The sequence below is a fragment of the Aspergillus pseudodeflectus genome (assembly GCF_044049435.1).
Source record: "Aspergillus pseudodeflectus strain CBS 756.74 chromosome Unknown BJX68scaffold_18, whole genome shotgun sequence".
In the NCBI taxonomy this organism is placed as follows: Eukaryota; Fungi; Ascomycota; class Eurotiomycetes; order Eurotiales; family Aspergillaceae; genus Aspergillus; species Aspergillus pseudodeflectus.
Genome location: NW_027263794.1, coordinates 349,395 through 366,158, shown reverse-complemented (window position 1 = coordinate 366,158; position 16,764 = coordinate 349,395). Strand labels below are relative to the sequence as shown.

The 16,764-nt window shown below is 51.1% G+C and overlaps 5 protein-coding genes across 5 annotated transcripts; 3 read left to right on the top strand and 2 right to left on the bottom strand.

The window, feature by feature from the left end:
• Positions 1-1,615: 1,615 nt before the first annotated feature.
• On the bottom strand, positions 1,616-5,257 carry BJX68DRAFT_266261 (glycosyl hydrolase family 92-domain-containing protein; the record flags this gene model as incomplete). Its single annotated transcript, XM_071045454.1, has 7 exons — positions 1,616-2,219; positions 2,269-2,583; positions 2,698-3,518; positions 3,567-3,676; positions 3,723-3,917; positions 4,493-5,068; positions 5,119-5,257. The coding sequence occupies 7 exons, from the start codon at positions 5,255-5,257 to the stop codon at positions 1,616-1,618; spliced, it is 2,760 nt and encodes a 919-aa protein (XP_070899791.1).
• A 299-nt stretch (positions 5,258-5,556) lies between these two features.
• On the top strand, positions 5,557-7,701 carry BJX68DRAFT_266260 (Zn(II)2Cys6 transcription factor domain-containing protein; the record flags this gene model as incomplete). Its single annotated transcript, XM_071045453.1, has 4 exons — positions 5,557-5,613; positions 5,660-5,833; positions 5,884-6,269; positions 6,318-7,701. 4 exons carry the CDS (start codon positions 5,557-5,559, stop codon positions 7,699-7,701), a joined length of 2,001 nt encoding a protein of 666 aa, XP_070899790.1.
• Positions 7,702-7,883: 182 nt separating this feature from the next.
• BJX68DRAFT_71903 (uncharacterized protein) lies at positions 7,884-8,554 on the top strand. The gene is made up of 2 exons (XM_071049647.1): positions 7,884-8,454; positions 8,507-8,554. Exon 1 carries the CDS (start codon positions 8,065-8,067, stop codon positions 8,419-8,421), a length of 357 nt encoding a protein of 118 aa, XP_070899789.1. The 5' UTR covers positions 7,884-8,064; the 3' UTR covers positions 8,422-8,454; positions 8,507-8,554.
• Positions 8,555-12,123: 3,569 nt separating this feature from the next.
• BJX68DRAFT_254915 (dicarboxylate/amino acid:cation symporter) lies at positions 12,124-13,691 on the bottom strand (the record flags this gene model as incomplete). Its single annotated transcript, XM_071042952.1, has 3 exons — positions 12,124-12,502; positions 12,568-13,348; positions 13,400-13,691. 3 exons carry the CDS (start codon positions 13,689-13,691, stop codon positions 12,124-12,126), a joined length of 1,452 nt encoding a protein of 483 aa, XP_070899788.1.
• Positions 13,692-15,604: 1,913 nt separating this feature from the next.
• BJX68DRAFT_266255 (uncharacterized protein) lies at positions 15,605-16,669 on the top strand (the record flags this gene model as incomplete). Its single annotated transcript, XM_071045452.1, has 1 exon — positions 15,605-16,669. The coding sequence occupies one exon, from the start codon at positions 15,605-15,607 to the stop codon at positions 16,667-16,669; it is 1,065 nt and encodes a 354-aa protein (XP_070899787.1).
• Between the last annotated feature and the right edge of the window lie 95 nt (positions 16,670-16,764).

Genomic DNA, 16,764 nt, shown 5'->3' with positions numbered 1-16,764 from the left:
GTCTGGAGAGTTGGCCTGGATCCTAGGGACGTTGTTTAAGAACATAGCATAAAACACCACTACCAGAAAGCTCACTTGCCTGTCTCTCAAAGTTGTGGTTTACCTCGCAAGTACAAAAGATAAACTCGCGCCCCTTATTAGCGGGCCCTGGAGACTAATATGGCAGATGGCCGCAGAGACAGCTCAGCTCGTTTTCTCAGCGTTAAAGAACAGTAACCTTGAAATTGGCACCTTGAGGATCTTCAACAGGCCCGGATTACTGAGGTGAGCGAGTTGCTGTTATATTCAGCTTGACCCACCTCATTTCCAGCTGGTCCGGTATTGTCATGAAGACTGATCCTTTGGATTTCAGATTCCAGACTGAAGGCAAGAGAGTTTGGAATCTTTTCCTAGAAAACCAGTTGCTCTGCTCTTATCGCTTCGATTTAAATCTTCACCAACAACATCTAGAGCGTCCAAAGAACCGATTGATGATTGGGAGGATGGTGGCAACGAACTCTCTCCTTGGTCGTCGATGAGAATCTGAGCCCCGAGGGCTTCCCATATCTTCTCTGCAAGAGGGCCATCCAATCTCCTCGCGGCATCCACCAATAGAAATTTATACGTTCTGATCTGACTGTTAAGCTGCTGAACTATGACCTGGTCTCTCTCACGAGCAGAAGCGGGATAGAGGCATTTAGTATCTGATTCCAATCATTGCTTGCAGCTAGGCTTTTGGGCACTGCATTTGACTTCGCGTATACGGCAAGTCTGACAGGCACGAGCAGCTCGCCGGCGTATGGTGAAGGAACGAATATTAACACGGGGTATCGCTACCCTTCCTCTACCGCTGCCAGTGGAATCCTCACGCGTTCCACTTACAGGACCGTTCTGATAACCCACAGAGGGTGAGAACATTGTTTGGCACCAAAAAACTAGCTCTAGGGCACTGCCTTTATGCCATAGCTTTATACTATACCGTAGACGGGGAGGTTGAGGACGAGTTATTTACTAAGTAGCGAAGGCAGCCTCAGACTCTTACCAATGGCGGTAGGAATGCCTGTGTATATATCTAAATCCTATAAGGGTGGAGGCATAGGGCAGGTAACGCGACAGACTTATCTTCTACTTCTAATAATGTAGAACAAAGTACTTTATATCAATCAACCTGGTCACGGCCAGCCTCCCAGTTTAATAACTATTATGTTAGACTCCGTCTGCATTAAGCCGCTTGATTTCATGCCGCACTTCCTTGTTAGCGGCGGTTGCTCGCCATCTCAGGCCCCTAATCATCCGCGAGGCGAGAGTACAAATTTACCTCGAGTAATTTATCTAGGGTCTTCTTTCTTAGGTCCTAGAGAAAAGACTTGATCTCTAGTCCCTAGGAATAGGGCTTTTTCCATTTCGCTATCATGGCCGTGACACGGTCGATAAGTTGCTTAATAGTCACGGCAAGAGTAGTTAGTTAAGTAGTTAACTAAGGGCTGAGTACTTAGTAAGTAGTAATCTATGATGTAAAATACTCACTAAGCAGACCCCTGAGCGCCCTCACTAAAGTGGCGGTGTCCTGAAGAGGAAGTTTATGGTCGTCCTAGAAAATCAAGTACGTATAGTTGCATATGTACTCAACCAGTTGCTAAGTCTGCTTGACGACTGGCTCCGGCGCATACTCCGACAAACTCGGCGGCAAATCCTGTACCCTCGTCCCCCAGTCACTCTCAGCCGGACCCAGCTCCAGCTCCAAAACGCCACCATCCGCAAAGAAATCGTGTCCGATCCAGTTCTTCGTCCACGGTTCGCCATCCCGCGTAGCACTCTGTATGTAAATGTCCTTGTAGGATGGATCGAAATTGACATTCCGGATGGTCGCAACCTTCCCTGTCACACTGTTGCGGATGCTCACATCTTTGAAGAATGGCGCGATGATTAGGTAGACGTCTTGTCCGTGGACAGGGAAGAGTCCGATCATGCTGAGTACTGCGAAGGAGCCCATTGCGCCGCTGTCGTCGTTTCCGGGGATGCCTCCGACTGTTGTGTTGAATTGTGATGGAATGTACGAGTGTGCGCGTGCGGCTGATAGGCCTGGGCGGCCGCCGTAGTGGAATTGGAAGACTGTCAAAAAAGCTTGTTCGTCTCCAAGGTAGAGGATTCCCGAGTCGTGGAGATAGTCCAAGCGAGAAACGAATTCTTCTCGACCCCCGAGCGTTTGTATCAAGGCTGCCATGTCTTGAGGCACGAAGCTGGAATGTGTTAGTTAGTGGTTGTCTGAGCAGCAGGTGGTAGCCATACAATGTATAAAGCCAGCAGCTTCCTTCGTACGTCTCGTGGCCGTCCGCATTAAGATAACACGACGTAAATTTCATTAACGGGCTGCAAAATATTGGATCTTGATACGCCCAGGTGCCATCAGCGTTGCGGGGTTGAAGGAACCCGACAAAATTGGTATCAACGCCGTTTATCGCCGAAGTCTGGTCGTCCTTGTACAGATTCCGCCAATTGCGCGACCGCTCGAAATACTTGTCACGGTCGCTCGTACGGCCCATCCGATCGGCCATTTGCGCGATGCAAAAATCATTGTAGGCGTACTCGACCGTTCTAGAGATACTGCGAGTTCGGAGGCCTTCGGTGCCGGGGTCAGTGTCGTGGATAGGAATATAGCCGAGCGTCTTCCAAACTACATGGTGAGTCTCTGAAGAACAATAATCTGAGCGAACTCACCAGTAGAAGCTATCGTAGTATGGCTCGTCACTATCCCATAGTGGGTTTTCGCCGGTATAGTCCTGCGGGCTGATCATGGTGCGGTAGACGCCACTCCAGAAAACCGTCTGAAGATCAGATGACACACCATCAGCATTAACCGTAATGGGCTCCATCTTGTTCCTCCACGCAAATTCCGCGGCATCGGCAGTCCCATCAAAGTCAAAGTCCGGTTGCTCGCGCTCCGCATTTGAACAAGCCTGCTCGACGCTCAGCCAGCTAAAGCCAACGCGTACCGTAAGCACTCCACTATCGACCGAGTTGAAACGAGCAAATGCTCCTGCGGAGAAATGGCCAGCAGGGTGCGATGAGTCGGCGACGACAGAAACAGTGGTCTCTCCGACAGCTGCAGTCCTGTTGGTCCAGGTGCCTGTGTCGCGGAGCTCGCCACCCCTAAAATCAGCACAGAAGTACGCGTTGTAGGTACCCAGTCCGAAACTGGGATTGAAGTTTCCACTCCCCGTTAGCCGGCCAGTCTCGGGGTTCACAGAAGCGGTCCCGCTGTTTCGCGACTGTGGAAGATCGATAATGTCGACTAGGACGACTGGGCTCGGATTTACAGCACCCGGGAAGCTGAATCGATAAAGAGCAGAATGATTGGTCACAGTCATCTCTGCGTCTACCCCATTCTCCAATGAGATGCTGAAATATCCCGGGCGGGCCTTGGGCGAATCCCGTCGCCAGGCAACCGCCCTATCGGATGAGGTCCAGTTACACCGTGATAGGTCATTTTCTGGACAGCCGGGATGGACAAATATCGGAAAGTTTCCCATGGACGTGGCCTGTGATAGTCAGGTCTGTCCGGCATTATATACTTAGGCTGAACATACGCCGCCGGTCCCAGAATCATGGGTGTGCGAGAATCCAGTCACTTTGGTAGTGTCATATGCGAAGCCCCCTTGGTTCTCGCCTTCTGTATCGGCGACAGCCTTGACCATGCCTGCAAGATTAGCCAGTGCGAAGCCGAGACGAGATAGAAGAAGTACCGAAGGGCAAGGTCGCTCCAGCGAACGAGTGGCCTCCATTTGCCGTGCCAATGAAGGGATCTATGAAATCCAAGACTTCGAAACCGGATTGGTCATCTTGGCTTTGAATGAGAGGCGCACTCAGCAGCAGGCCGGCAACAAGAATTGCTGCCTCCTGTCTAAGGCGGCGAAGACGCGCCATCTGAGAGGCGATGACTGCGATTCAGAATGAGCGTTATGGTCGTTGGGGAATTCGGCCGTTTGTTGTGAAAGTCAAGAGTGGAGGAAAGGAAAAGAGCATTCCAGAGGAAAACAATTAAACAAACGAGCCGTTCCATCAGGCTCCAGGTTCCATGTTGCATTCCGGAATGAGGGGGATCGCCCAATTGACCGGGGTAAAGGCCGAATCTTGGCTTTCATTCGTGGAAACGACGCGATTGACAAGCCATCTGGCCAGATACGGTTGGCGTGGGATACCAACATCAATAGTGCCAAACCACAGGATCGATCGTTTGGCCGCTTCCCGAGATGGTTCTAAGAGATCGCCGGCCAGTCAAGCCTTGAATCAAAACAATCTCGATTCAAAAGATCTGAAATAGGCAGGCGTTGTTGAACAGTTACGCCAGGTTCGTAGGCACAGCGTTAACGGTTGCGGTCGGCAACCCCTTTGACGCGGCACGCGTTCTAAACGGCCGAGGATCATATCAAGTCCATCACAATCCTGTCCCACGATTTCCCTGACGTGTCTGCAGAAGGTCGCGGAATATTTGACCGGTCGGGCACCGGATTACCTGCTGGCCGACCGGTCGCGAGATTCGAGTCCAAGTAAGCCCTGATGTTGGCATTGTCTTGGCGCAGATGGGAATTCTCAGACGCGAGCTCCTGGACCTGCTGCCGGTGAAAGTCCAGTTCCGCCATCATCGATCCAAGTTTCAACAGCAACTCGAGTGAGAATTCTTGATGCTCTGGGAAGCTACCATGATTCTGTAGAAACTCGCGAGCTCGAGTCAGCATACTCGGATCCAAGGCATCTGGCGCCGAAAGCAGTGACGTGCTCGCAGCTGGTGTTACTACGCGACTGCTCTGCAGGCTGCGCTGCGCCGGCGACTGGAAGGTGTGTCCAGGGCTGGTGATTCGCATTGAATGACCTGTACCGGGTGTGCTTGCACGAGAAGGATGGGGCGAAGCCACGAGGATATTCGTAGAGTTTGCTTTGCATGGTGGGCAAATGAACTGGGCGGGCTCGAGAGGGAGGTTCGGCCGCGACAAGCACAAGGCATGGTACGACCTTGAGCAGGTTCCACATTGCAGGAGATTGTCTGGCTTCTGACATGAGGAGCAAATAAAGTTATGGGGCTTGCCAGAAGCTGTGGCGAATGTCAGCGTGGTTTACCTGTGAGCTGACTTTTCAACATACCAATCCACTTTTTATATATCTGGGTTTGCTCAGTGGTAGAGAGACTACGGGATCCGACACTGTCCAGCACATGGTTCCCCTGCAAATTCTGGCGGGATGCAGCCGTCGAAACGGAAGCATCTAAAGATCCGCGAAGCATGGTGCGCTGTTTGAGGAAAGAGCAGCTGGCCTGTGATGGAAAGTGTTTCCAACATCCACAATAGGAAGGAACGGAACATCCAGTTGATCCGATGACGTCGGGCAGGTCCGAGTTATCTCCGACGCCAAGCCTGAACCCGATGCAGCTGCCGAGTGCCGATTTCCCGGTGGATGAGGCGTTTCCAGTGCAATTCCTGCACGATCGTTGTTCATGATCTCCTGAGATGTTGATCTCATGTTACAACCAGGCTCGATTGCACATGAACTGCTTGGATCCGAGGAGCGGCCAAGTCAACGACGATGCCGGGCGTTCCATCTAACAAGTCTTGCGAGCGCTGCAAGAAGAGGCATCTAAAGGTTTGTGCAGTAACCCCTTTACTGGGACATTTACTAACCTCCACAGTGTGACGAAGGACGCCCACAATGCCAGCGGTGTGTCAGTGCTGGCGTTGAATGCCCTGGCTACGTTCAAACCCGCAAGTTCATCGACCAGGGCGCTTCAGTAAGGCGGCGCTATGCCCCTTACCAGGAACCCAGTGCGAAATCTGGCGACGGGCGAAATACCTCGCAGACTTATGTATGTATTCTACAGAGTCAATCTATGTCCGTATGATCTGATTTGAATAGACCGCGAAAGCTCATTCGCCCGCTCCTGAGCAGGAAGCGCCGGTGGTGACCAGCGTCCAAGACCAGGTTCAGCCTCGGTGGCCTGAGCCTCCGAGCATTGTTGAAGCTCAACCAGCCGTCTGGCCTAATGTTCCCGTCTGGAACAATGCATACTTGGGTATGCCCATGCAGCCTCAGCCAACCAGCAATGTCTCGTCACGCTCTGAATCAATACATGGAAACGACCAGGCTGGTTATGGCTCTGTTCATCAACCTTCCTCTGTCGCTACCCCCTCTCAGAGCGAGGAACAAGAGGAGTTTCGCGATATATTCTCTGAGCTTATGACCGGCACTGAACATGAAATGTCTTTCCTGGTGAGATACTATGCCGACTCTTTGGCGGCTTGGTACGTTCCCTTCCCCTTATGTTCGAGCACTACGCTTATGTTGAAAAGGCTCGATCTTTCAGACACGGGGAACTTCTTCTCGGCATACGTTCCAGTACGGGCTATAGATGAGGACTTTCTAAGGAATGCGATCGCAGCATTATCCGCCAAGCACCTTGCGAAGATGAAGGGTGTGACTGCTGCGAGTATCAGTGGAATGTTCACATCAGCACCCCAAATGGAAACATACCCAAACGCGCAGCAAGTCGACTGGTCTTTAAAGGCAGCCAATTATTATTATCTTGCCGTGTCACATATGAACTCGTCCATTTCTGACTACGCGAGTGTATCGTCGTCAGCTGCACTTGAATCACCCATCGCCATCGCCAATCAATGGCTGAGCCTCCAGCTAAATCAAATGGAACGTACAACAGACAAATCTCTCAGTGAGGCGACCTCCAAGAAAGCCGAGAACTTACTTGCGACTTCTACAATTCTCACAGTGTATAAGATCTTGGACGAACCCGGGGAAAACTGGCAATCATATCTCACCGGCATCAAACCGCTGTTTAGCCAGGTCCTTAGCTTTGTTGGCGAAAGTGCCGAATCAAGAGCGCAGTTTTCCCCTGGTATTACCGCGGTCTTTTGGAACTTTGCCAGGTTGGACTATCAAGCGTCGTACTACAACAGGCTACCGACACATCTTGATTCAGAAGACCTCGTCTTGTGGAGAGCAGCGGGTCTGTCGCTCGACGACCAGGGCAATGGCTCTTTGATGTCCAGCACTCACCTTTTCACCCGCGAAGACATCGCAACAAACGTGCTCACTCGACTCTTGAATAAACTTACAAACTTCCTCGCGGCCTCGAAGAGATCTCAACTCGAGCACTGGGTCGGCCGACCATCCGAGTCCCCCAACCACAGCCCGACAAACCCTTCCTCTCCTAGCATGCAACCAACAACGGCTACATGGCTAAAGCTCTCCTTTGAATTCCAATCCTGGGTCGAGCGGATGCCCGAAACATTCCGCCCCTGCCTACGCCTCGAACGCCCAAAGCCCATCCCGCCCGACGCCGCACCCATGCCCTTTCCGGAAATATTCTACAGTCTGACTTCCTGCGCCTCGGCAATGCAACAGTACCACTTTGGCCGACTCGCTCTCTCACTCAATCGTCCTGTGGATGAAGTCTCTGGCCCGAGCACCGCGTTTGATCGGCTGCAGGGGTACCGTGAGCTGACGAAGGAGGTCGACCATCGCTGTCGAGAGATCTGTGGTGTTGCACTAGGTCGACCGCGTGGCGCTTCTCGGGTCCAGATGATTACCTTACTCTATGCTGTCGGACAGTGTATGGAGAAGTCCGAGGAGCGGCAGATTGTTATCGACTTGTTGCGTGGTATTGAGGCGGATTTGGGATGGTCTACTGCGATGCAGGTGCAGAAGCTGAAGCGGTAGCGGCCTTGCGCCATTGATGACAATCAATCGGCATCACAGTAATCATGGTAACCCGGCGATGCAGAAGCACAAATAGACGGCATTGTTGTCTTGCACGAAGCTTAATTACCACAATAGCCTTCACGGTTCGAAAAGGGTATCTCTATTGATTGCCTTGGCACAACGGCCTTTGTGTCTGACCTACAATCACCCCGCCGTCGAGTTTGAGATAACTCCCCACACCCCTCCAACCCTCAACACTCCTACATCCATCCACCACCCCCTCTACCCATCAATTAAATCGACTTCTACATCATCTAAAAGGCGACTACCCTCCTATATTGCAACTCCAGCGACTACCGCGACGATTTCCCGCCGACCAAAATGCCATCTACGTCTGCAACTCTGCTACACCCTCTGGCGAGCACCACGATCCCCACCGCCACCTCCCTTACAGCGAAGCAGATTCTCGCGTCCACTACCGGCGCATACCGCTGGGCGCCTTCGACGCACATAACCTGCCTCTCTTCCTCCTGCGTCAAAGACACAAAGTGGGACCGGGCCTTTTGGGGGATATCATGGACGGAGGGTAGTTCGGGATTGGCATGCCACGCTGGGAAGGGCGAAGACAAGAAGCAAATAAAGATACCCAGGCCCAGGGAGGGAATAATGACGGAGGATCGGTTCAGGGAGATGGAGGAGGCGAGGGTGGAGGCTGTTAGGACTGTCAAAGGCGAGTAGCCAAGGTGGAGCTGGCTATCTTGGTTATGCAGAGTACGAGGCATACCGACTGCCTCATCGTTCTACGTTTCTGATATCTGTCTAGGCACTCTTGGGCGCCGGTGCATGCCTGGCGACAAGATAGACGAGCAAACAAGATATCCAGGTTACTGGGGGTTTGTTTTCGGAACACAAGGGCGGACTATTTTTTCTCGGTAAAAGATGCTCAATGATTCAACTCTTCATGGTCTTGGCCGCGTACCCCCCAGATAGTAGAATAAGAAATTGTCGGTGACTGCTGTTGGATGAACAGTGTGCATGGATCAATGCAAAGCATGTTGAAACCATTCTACTAGCAGACGATATCGTCTCTTTGAGCGCATAGGTGGAGTCGACTCTGCAGGATCCTTTGTGCAAGATAAAGGGAGTCCTCTTACCTTGCCAGAGCATCCATCGGCGTCTGACAAGGCTCCTTGCGACCGTCCTGATTGACAAACTCTTGCCGTATTGACCAATACGCAGCCTTCGATCTTGCATCCAGGATAGGCTTTAAACATTTGCGACATGTAATATTATTCAAGTCTCACCCTGTTCACGCACGTCTTTGTTTGCTTTAGGTCACAGGAAGTTGAATGATCTGACATTCAGCCCTACAGACCCACCAGACTTTCATTGAACATCTTCCAAGTGATAGTCTGCGCTTTCTCCGCCGAGTCCTTTTATCCGTTGAACTTGTTGCAGCGGGCTACAAAGCGTGCTGCACGGGTAGTGGGTTATGCTTGTCTTCATAACCCATCTTTGAAATGGAGGCTTTTGGAATGCTAAACCAAGGAGATCACTTTACAAAGGTGATTGATTCTCCTTATAATACCACAAAGGCTCTTGTACTCGCCGCGAACAAAGCTACGAACATGCATAAATAGCCCCAACTTCCCAGTCTATCCAGCTATCATTCTCATCATCATCACTCAATCCACTCCTCCATCTCCATCAACCATCAACCATCAACCATCACTCCAATTCAACAAATCACTCCTACAAAATCAATCCTCAATCACAATCACCCACAAATCAATCAATCAAAATGTCTCAGAACCGACAAGCCGCAACCGCCGAACAAACCATCCACCGAGCCAAGATCTGGCTATCTGACGCCAAACGGAGCAAGGTTCCCAGCAACAAAGTTGTCAAGGGAAACCAGCTTATCAAGGGGGTTGAGGAGGCCCTTGAGAAGCTCGCTACCCAGCTGGATGCTGCCGAAAGAAAGGCCCTGGTCGATTATCTCGAGGAGCAGGTTGATATCGACTTTCCTTTGGAGTTGTGAGCCAGTGGCGTGTGACAATGCTTCTCATGACATGTGAGAAAGCACGCTGACTTCCATCAGCCTACATATCGCATAATAACCCCTTTTTTGCTAGTGAGCTCTGGAGTTGCAGGGGATGGGTAGTGATGGGTTTCTCTATACTGTGTTTTATTGCGCTTGGAGTTACTTGTGACGTTGAGGGAGTTGTTCCTCGTTCTTTCTAGTTTTCATTTCTTTTCTTATTGGTATTCCTTCGGAATTTTCGGGGGAGGGGGGTATCTGTAGCATTGCGGGAAAATATAAAAAGAAATTGGTAGTTTTCAGTGTTTATTCGTAGTTCAAGTAATAGGACAATTCTGATATCAATGATAAGTATTGCCGACTATTTCATGATGCTAAGTATGAATAATCTAGTAAGCTATAGCCCTTCCCCGTGTAGTGGCATGCTGCTTCCTAGACCACCAGCGGCTTCCAACTGAAGAACGACCATGATCCACTTCAGTGAGCCTTTTGTGATAGACCCATAGACGTGTTAAAAGCGGGACGACAGATGCCCTCAAGAGCCCCTTTTCATACCCTCTATCTCTAGGGGGTGATCTACCAGGAGTACAAGACATGGCCCATAAAAGGTTTTATTATGGTGAATGTTAATAGTACTAGTGTCCAACAATAGCATGTCCTTGAATGCGTAAGGTTTCGCACCTGCCAAGTGCACAACAGAGTAATCCCACTATCAAAGACACACTTTGGTTGCCAACAAGGAGCCTTGTACGCATCGTTATCATATGTCTCTGGAAAGCATAATGAACAAAGGAAGGTGCAGTCAACTAGTTACCTCTGATTTAAAGAATATTAAAACAATCGATACAACAATGCAATGAATGAATGCAATGAGTATTCAACCATAAATAGCCTCAGGTGTCCCGGCTCCCACTCTAAGTATTTCTATCAGCTAGTCTACTCTACTCTTTGTTCTCCTACTTTAATCCCAAAAACACCAGAGTCCAACCATTACCACCAACATCCACATCCCCGATTACAAAATGCCGACCTACGGAATGACCAAAGAAGAAAAGCGCCTCACCCTCGCCCTACGCCGGTGGTACATCTCCGCAACAACGACCACAATCGACAACAGCGGCTCCGCCCTGGACCGCGAAAACGCCGAGAAGCTTCTGGGCTGGGTGCGGCTCGCGGTCGAGATCCTGGAAGAGATCCTCGAGCGGCAAGAAGTGTACAAGAAGCGCGGAGAGTGTCATTTGCGGCGAAAGGATTATGAGAAAGATCAGCGTACGTATGATTTGTTGATTCCGCATGTTACGCCCTTTTTGGGGATTGAGTTTGGGAAGGAACGGGATATGGGGAGATATATGGAGGCTGGGGATGCGCTTTGGTGTTATTTTAATGGGTATCAGGAGTAGAGTAGGATGGGGTGGGGGTGATTGCTTTGGTTTGATGGTTGGTAAGTGGGGTGTTGGTTGAGGCTGCGTGCCGTTGGAGTTGCGCCTGTTTTGTTGTGATTATCTATATACTCGTAGCCTGTGTTGCTACTGGTTATACAAAAAATGTCCTGTCAAAAGTATTTCGAGTTCTAATAGCTTCTCCCCGAATTTGATTGGAATCCAGAACGTACTTCTCCTAGAGGTAACAATCTGAAGCGCATGTTCTTTGCCCATTTCTTTAATGATGTCAACCTTTGGTAGAACAATTCTAATCGTGAGTCTCCGGCTCTTGCGTCCCATAATTTAAGGGGCTATGATACACCATTTCCAAGTATTTAGATATAGAGATACAGGCTATAGCAGCGAAATGTATGGGATATAACTGGTCACACCTGTCCCAACAGACCGTGCCCAGCACAGTGAAATCCGTGTTTAGCGGACTCGGAACCTTGGAAGCAAGTACATTATGACACCTGGGTAAGTTTAGATGCCCGACATGTGTTCAAGAAACTCATATATGCTGGCTTAGTTAGGACCAGGAAGTCCTTGGCTCATTTCCTGGTGAAAACTCACATCCAAGACAAGTGTGAACAATAGGGAAGGAACTCGGAGAAGTAATTAGGGATACCCATTGACTTTGGCTTCATAGGAATAAAGTGAGAGTATATAATAGTGAGTAAGGTAAGGCACATTGAACCCTATAAGGCCATATGTGAATTTCCCCTCTTGCTAGGCGTGAAGCCATAGCCCTACAAGGTCTGGTAGAAGGGAACACCGAATGCGTAGCCCACCCGTCTAGTTGGCTACTTGGGATATGGGCCTGAACAAGTCCTAGGGAGTACAGAATAAACCAGATTGTGGCATAGAACAGGTGATATAGATATCTAGCTACCTGTGCACAAGAACCTCACTCCATCCATTCCCTCCGATACATATAGACTTGTACAATAGACTCCTCCAAGCTGCCACGCAGCTGTGTTACACAATCCCATGCCCCCGCTCCCTCTCATCCTGAACGCCATTATCCGCATCATCCTCGTGCCCAACCTGATCATTAAACCCACTCAGCCTCTCAATGATCTCTGCCGCGAACAAATCTCCGCTGACGTTGGTCATCGTCCGGAAACGATCAATAAACCAATCAATCGCGATGATGACGGCGTACATTCCAGTGATTTCGACGTCGACACTGCCCGCGATCATCACGGTGAGGACCAAACTTGAGCTGGGGATGGGCGTTGTTCCGATGGAGGCGAGCGTTGAAAGGAGACAGATGATGACGTAGTCGGCAGGGCTGAGTGAGTGGCCCTGGGTCTCGGCGAGGAAGACGACGCAGATGGGGAAGTAGATTGCGGTTCTGAAGTTGCGGGTTAGTGAGGGAGCTAAATCCGGGAGTACGTTGAGAAGGAGAGAGGAATATACCCATCCATGTTCACAAGACAGCCGAGGGGAACGGTGAACTTGCTGACTGTATTGGATACACCGGCCTGGCGGACGACCTTGAGAGACAAAGGAAGGGTAGCGGCAGAAGATGCTGTACCCCACGCAGTCATCCAAGCGGGCGAGCATCGGAACCAGAATGAGTAGGGGTTCTTTCGTGTAAAAATGAAGAACAGCGCGGGGAGGACAATAAATAAATGGAGGGCGAGGTTGACGAGGGAACCACCGATCAGGACACCCAGATTCTGGCCAATGTCACGAACGTCGAGACGGAACATGTTGGATAGAATCAAGAAGAAGACGCCAATGGGAGCGAGCTTGATGAGGACAGTGATGATCTTAAGGATGATCTGCTCGACTTCGACGACCGCCTTGAGGATGTATGAGGTACGCCCGTCGATCAAGTAACCGATCACAATGGATGTGACAAGTACAGCGAGCAAGCTATCAGTTGCCAGGGCGTTGACGACATTAATGGGGATCAGCGACTCGAACATTTGCACGACAACGTCGGCGATGTCGGTCGACTCCCGCTCTTCAAATGTTTCCTTGTCATCTTCCTCGACGTTGAGCGATTCGGCACTCGCTTGGGTCATGAGGGTCCGCCAGACGAGTGAAGTCAAGATGATACTGTGGACGATGGCAAAGAGGGTCGTGAGCACATAGTATCCAATCGTCCATCGTGCGAGGATATTGCCACCGTTGGACAGCTCCCTTAGTCGTTGGACGGCGAGGATCATGGCGGTGACAATCATCGGCAGGACTGTTCCTCGTTAGGACACCGATGGCCGCATCAATTGGTAGTATAGCTTACCAGCTGCCCTCAACGCACGCAACCATAGCGCACCGGGGATCTCAAGAATAGTAGGAGCTGCGTAGGGAATATCATCGACAGTGCTGCTAACGGACAGACCGATCGCGATGGCGAGTGCAGCGGCTATAACAATTTGCAACGCTGACCCGGGCTCTTTGATGGAATGCCACCAGGGCCGCTTGACCTGCTCCTCGACGCCGGTTTCTTCGGTCGTGTGCTGTCGGATGGCATACTCCTGGGAGCCGTTGTCGACCGTCCCCTCCTGGGCTTTGACACCTACGCTTTTCTCCATAGCAAATGGGAATGCACTAAGTCTCTCGGGGAACTCGGGTGTTGCACAGCTACAAAGAAATCGGGTTACCCTGGACAGGGACACCCCTCGGCTTCATATACAGTGCCGCGCCTCAACCTCCGAGAATAAACGAGAGCAAGCCGCATTGCCACCCTATCAGTGCCAAGGGAGCGGACAAGAGCTCAGCCTGTTGGCATTTGTCGCGGTATCGTCCCTGATTCGAGCAGATAAGACCCCATGGGGCAATGTCGTCGATGGCGCGAGACTGAGATGGAGAGATGGCATTGCGCTTTGTGATAGCGAGGTTACATCAGCCTGGCTTGTCGTATCTGGGCAGAATCCTGGGGGAGGAACCCAGGCAGACAGCCTGCCCCGCTCCTCTTGTCTTTTGAGGTGGCCAACCCGCTGCACGAGACAACGAGGACCAAGTGCTTGGATTGCACGGGGGAATAGATTGCCCAGCCGCCAAGTCAGGGGCCAAGACAATTGAGCGCAAGAGGGGGGAGGTCGGTCGCCGCCTGATTGTTAGCTGTGAAATGGAGTTAAGAATGTGAGAACTCGTACGACAGCATATTGCCCCCTTATGTATGGAGATTGTCACAGAATTCGGAAGGTGCGAGCCGCATAGGGCTGTCGACCCGCCACAGGGCGCATGGGAGGACCGGGAGGCGTGAGGGGCGGAGATTCAGGCTGACAGCCACTTAATTTTATCGAGCGCGAGTCATGCAGGCTGGATATTGGCGGGATATTTCTATTGGAGGGAAATCGTTTATCACCTTGGCAAAGCAAAAACTACTGCGGTCAACTGCTTGCTGAGGTTTAGACCTGTGGCTGCTCCAACAGGTCATCGGTCCGTCCGAGGTCGACTTTTACGACACCATTACTCTAGACGAGTAACATAGCCGCAAACGATACGAAGAGATCGGGCAATAGAGTGGCTTGATATCGCGTTATCAACTGGCAACCTCGACTGCAGATTGCGCCCAAGGCAGACACTGTCCTGGGCTCGCATCATGTAGCTTGATCAAGGGTAGGTAGTCGGCATCCATTTGCTGCAAGATACCCTTGAGTGTAGAGCGACTGCCAAGGGTTTTTCTCGTCTCCTTTCTCCCTTGGACAAACTCTTGCTAGGCCTCGGCAATCGAGCGCATGAATTCGTGCCTGTGTCAAGGCATCCATTCCAATTCGACCTTGAGAAAATCCCTATCCCGCAGGTAGTGTTGACACTGTCTTAAGGACCGTGTGCGGTTTGAGTCTGGGTGGGCGTCTTGTCAAAGTAAGATGTCTTGGCCGGCTCACCTATTTAGATAGTATATTATCCTAAATCACCGCAGCAAGCTTTCACTAATGGGAGATTTCCCTCAAATCTCTTGAGGTCGGCACCTGTCCGAACGATACCTTGTCTCGCAGGACTTCGCCGACACGTGGTATGGCAGACAGAACCCGTCCTTATCTTTTAGCCCTACAGAGATATTGGCCAGTCATACAGGAAGCAAGAATCCAAACAAGGAACTTATTGAGGTGCTCAAGTTGACAATAGACAAAGACGAGACAAAGAGAAGAACAAGGCCTCCAAAGGAGCTTTGCAATTTGAAACGTCGGCGATCTTTGTTCTCGAGAATGTTTCAAAGCCTATTAGACACAGTCAATGGGGAAAACCCAGCCTTCCCCGACTATCGCAAGGGCCCGAAACAAGGTGATACTACCAAGGGTCGAGACACAATGCATTCAAACAAAGGCGACCCGTGGTTCTCTTGACAAAGGACAGTGTCCCGAAGGATATAAATACTGCGACAATGTGCGTTGCAACAGTCGGCGTCCATCTCAATCTACGCAGTCAAACTTGTTAGCTGACCACGCCAAACTCTCCACTTTCCAACAATCACCAAAGTACAAAGCTGACAACCACCAACATGACTACTGCAAACCTGTTTTCCGGAGGGGTCGACTATTGCGCGAGTTGCGGAGGCGACGCTGAGCTCGAGTGCTACAACCAGGCCAATCACGTTGTGTTCAAGGAGGTAGTCTACGACGAGGATCCCATCAACTACGAGAAGCTCCTGCCCCCGGAGAAGATCCCGCAGCAGTTTTCGGTGAATACCATTTTGGACCATCTGATGGAGCTCGAGGATGAGTGCATCAGTCCCAAGACGGTTCTTTACTCTTATGCCGGGGGTGCTGAGGTGGACGCGGAGGCGGACAAGTACGCTGCGTCTACCCCGGCTCCGGCTCCGGCTCCGGCTCAGATCAGCCTGGAGCCCTGTGAGTACTTGAATAAGCTCTGGGATCCGGAGATTGACAATGTCAACGAGTGGCTGTATCATGGTCTCGACAAGGGAAGTATTGACCCCTCCCATCTATCCTTCGTGGGTCTTCCCAGTTATATGCCTGATGCAGAGATTCTCGAGCCCGCGCCGCAGCCTGCCGGCCAGAGTCCACCAGCGTTTCTCGAAGACGACTGGTTCGTTAACGACTGGTGTGTGCGTCTCAAGGATATAGATGACCAGAATGCCGGCGTCCCCTACCCGTCCGAGTGCTATGACGACTCGGATGCCAAGTATCCCACTCCCCCGCCCATGGCCTGGGGCGCGGCGGAAGCCGAGCATATGGAGTCTCTAAAGCAGAGCTCAATGGGTTTTGCGCAGGCTCGACACGCATCAGCCGCCGAGGAGCTGAATTACGTCAACAGCACAATCATCACCTGCCTCGACGACTTTGACAGCAAGGTCCAAGAGCTCCAAAACGAGCTGCAAGCCATGACGGCCAACTATGAGAGTCGGATGCGGTTCCTGAAGAGCAGGAAGTTTCATCTCGAGGACCAGCTCGGCGTGCTTTCTGTGGCTTGTTCTGAGATTCAGCGCAAGCGCCGATCTGAGGAGCGCCGTGTTAAGAATTATCGCGGGCGCTCGTTTCTCCTCGATGATGGCGATGGCGAGACGGTTGTGGACGGCTCGGCGAAGAGGATGTGTGTGAGGTGATTCAGGTATGCTCCAGTCTGCTCCTTGTGGCTTTGTCTCTCTTATTTTTGTGTAATTGGTTACGTTCGCTTATATCTTTACCATCCCAAATAACA

Bases quoted from the DNA above. Each gene is read 5' to 3' on its own strand.
- BJX68DRAFT_71903 (XM_071049647.1), top strand. From the start codon at position 8,065: ATGCCATCTACGTCTGCAACTCTGCTACACCCTCTGGCGAGCACCACG.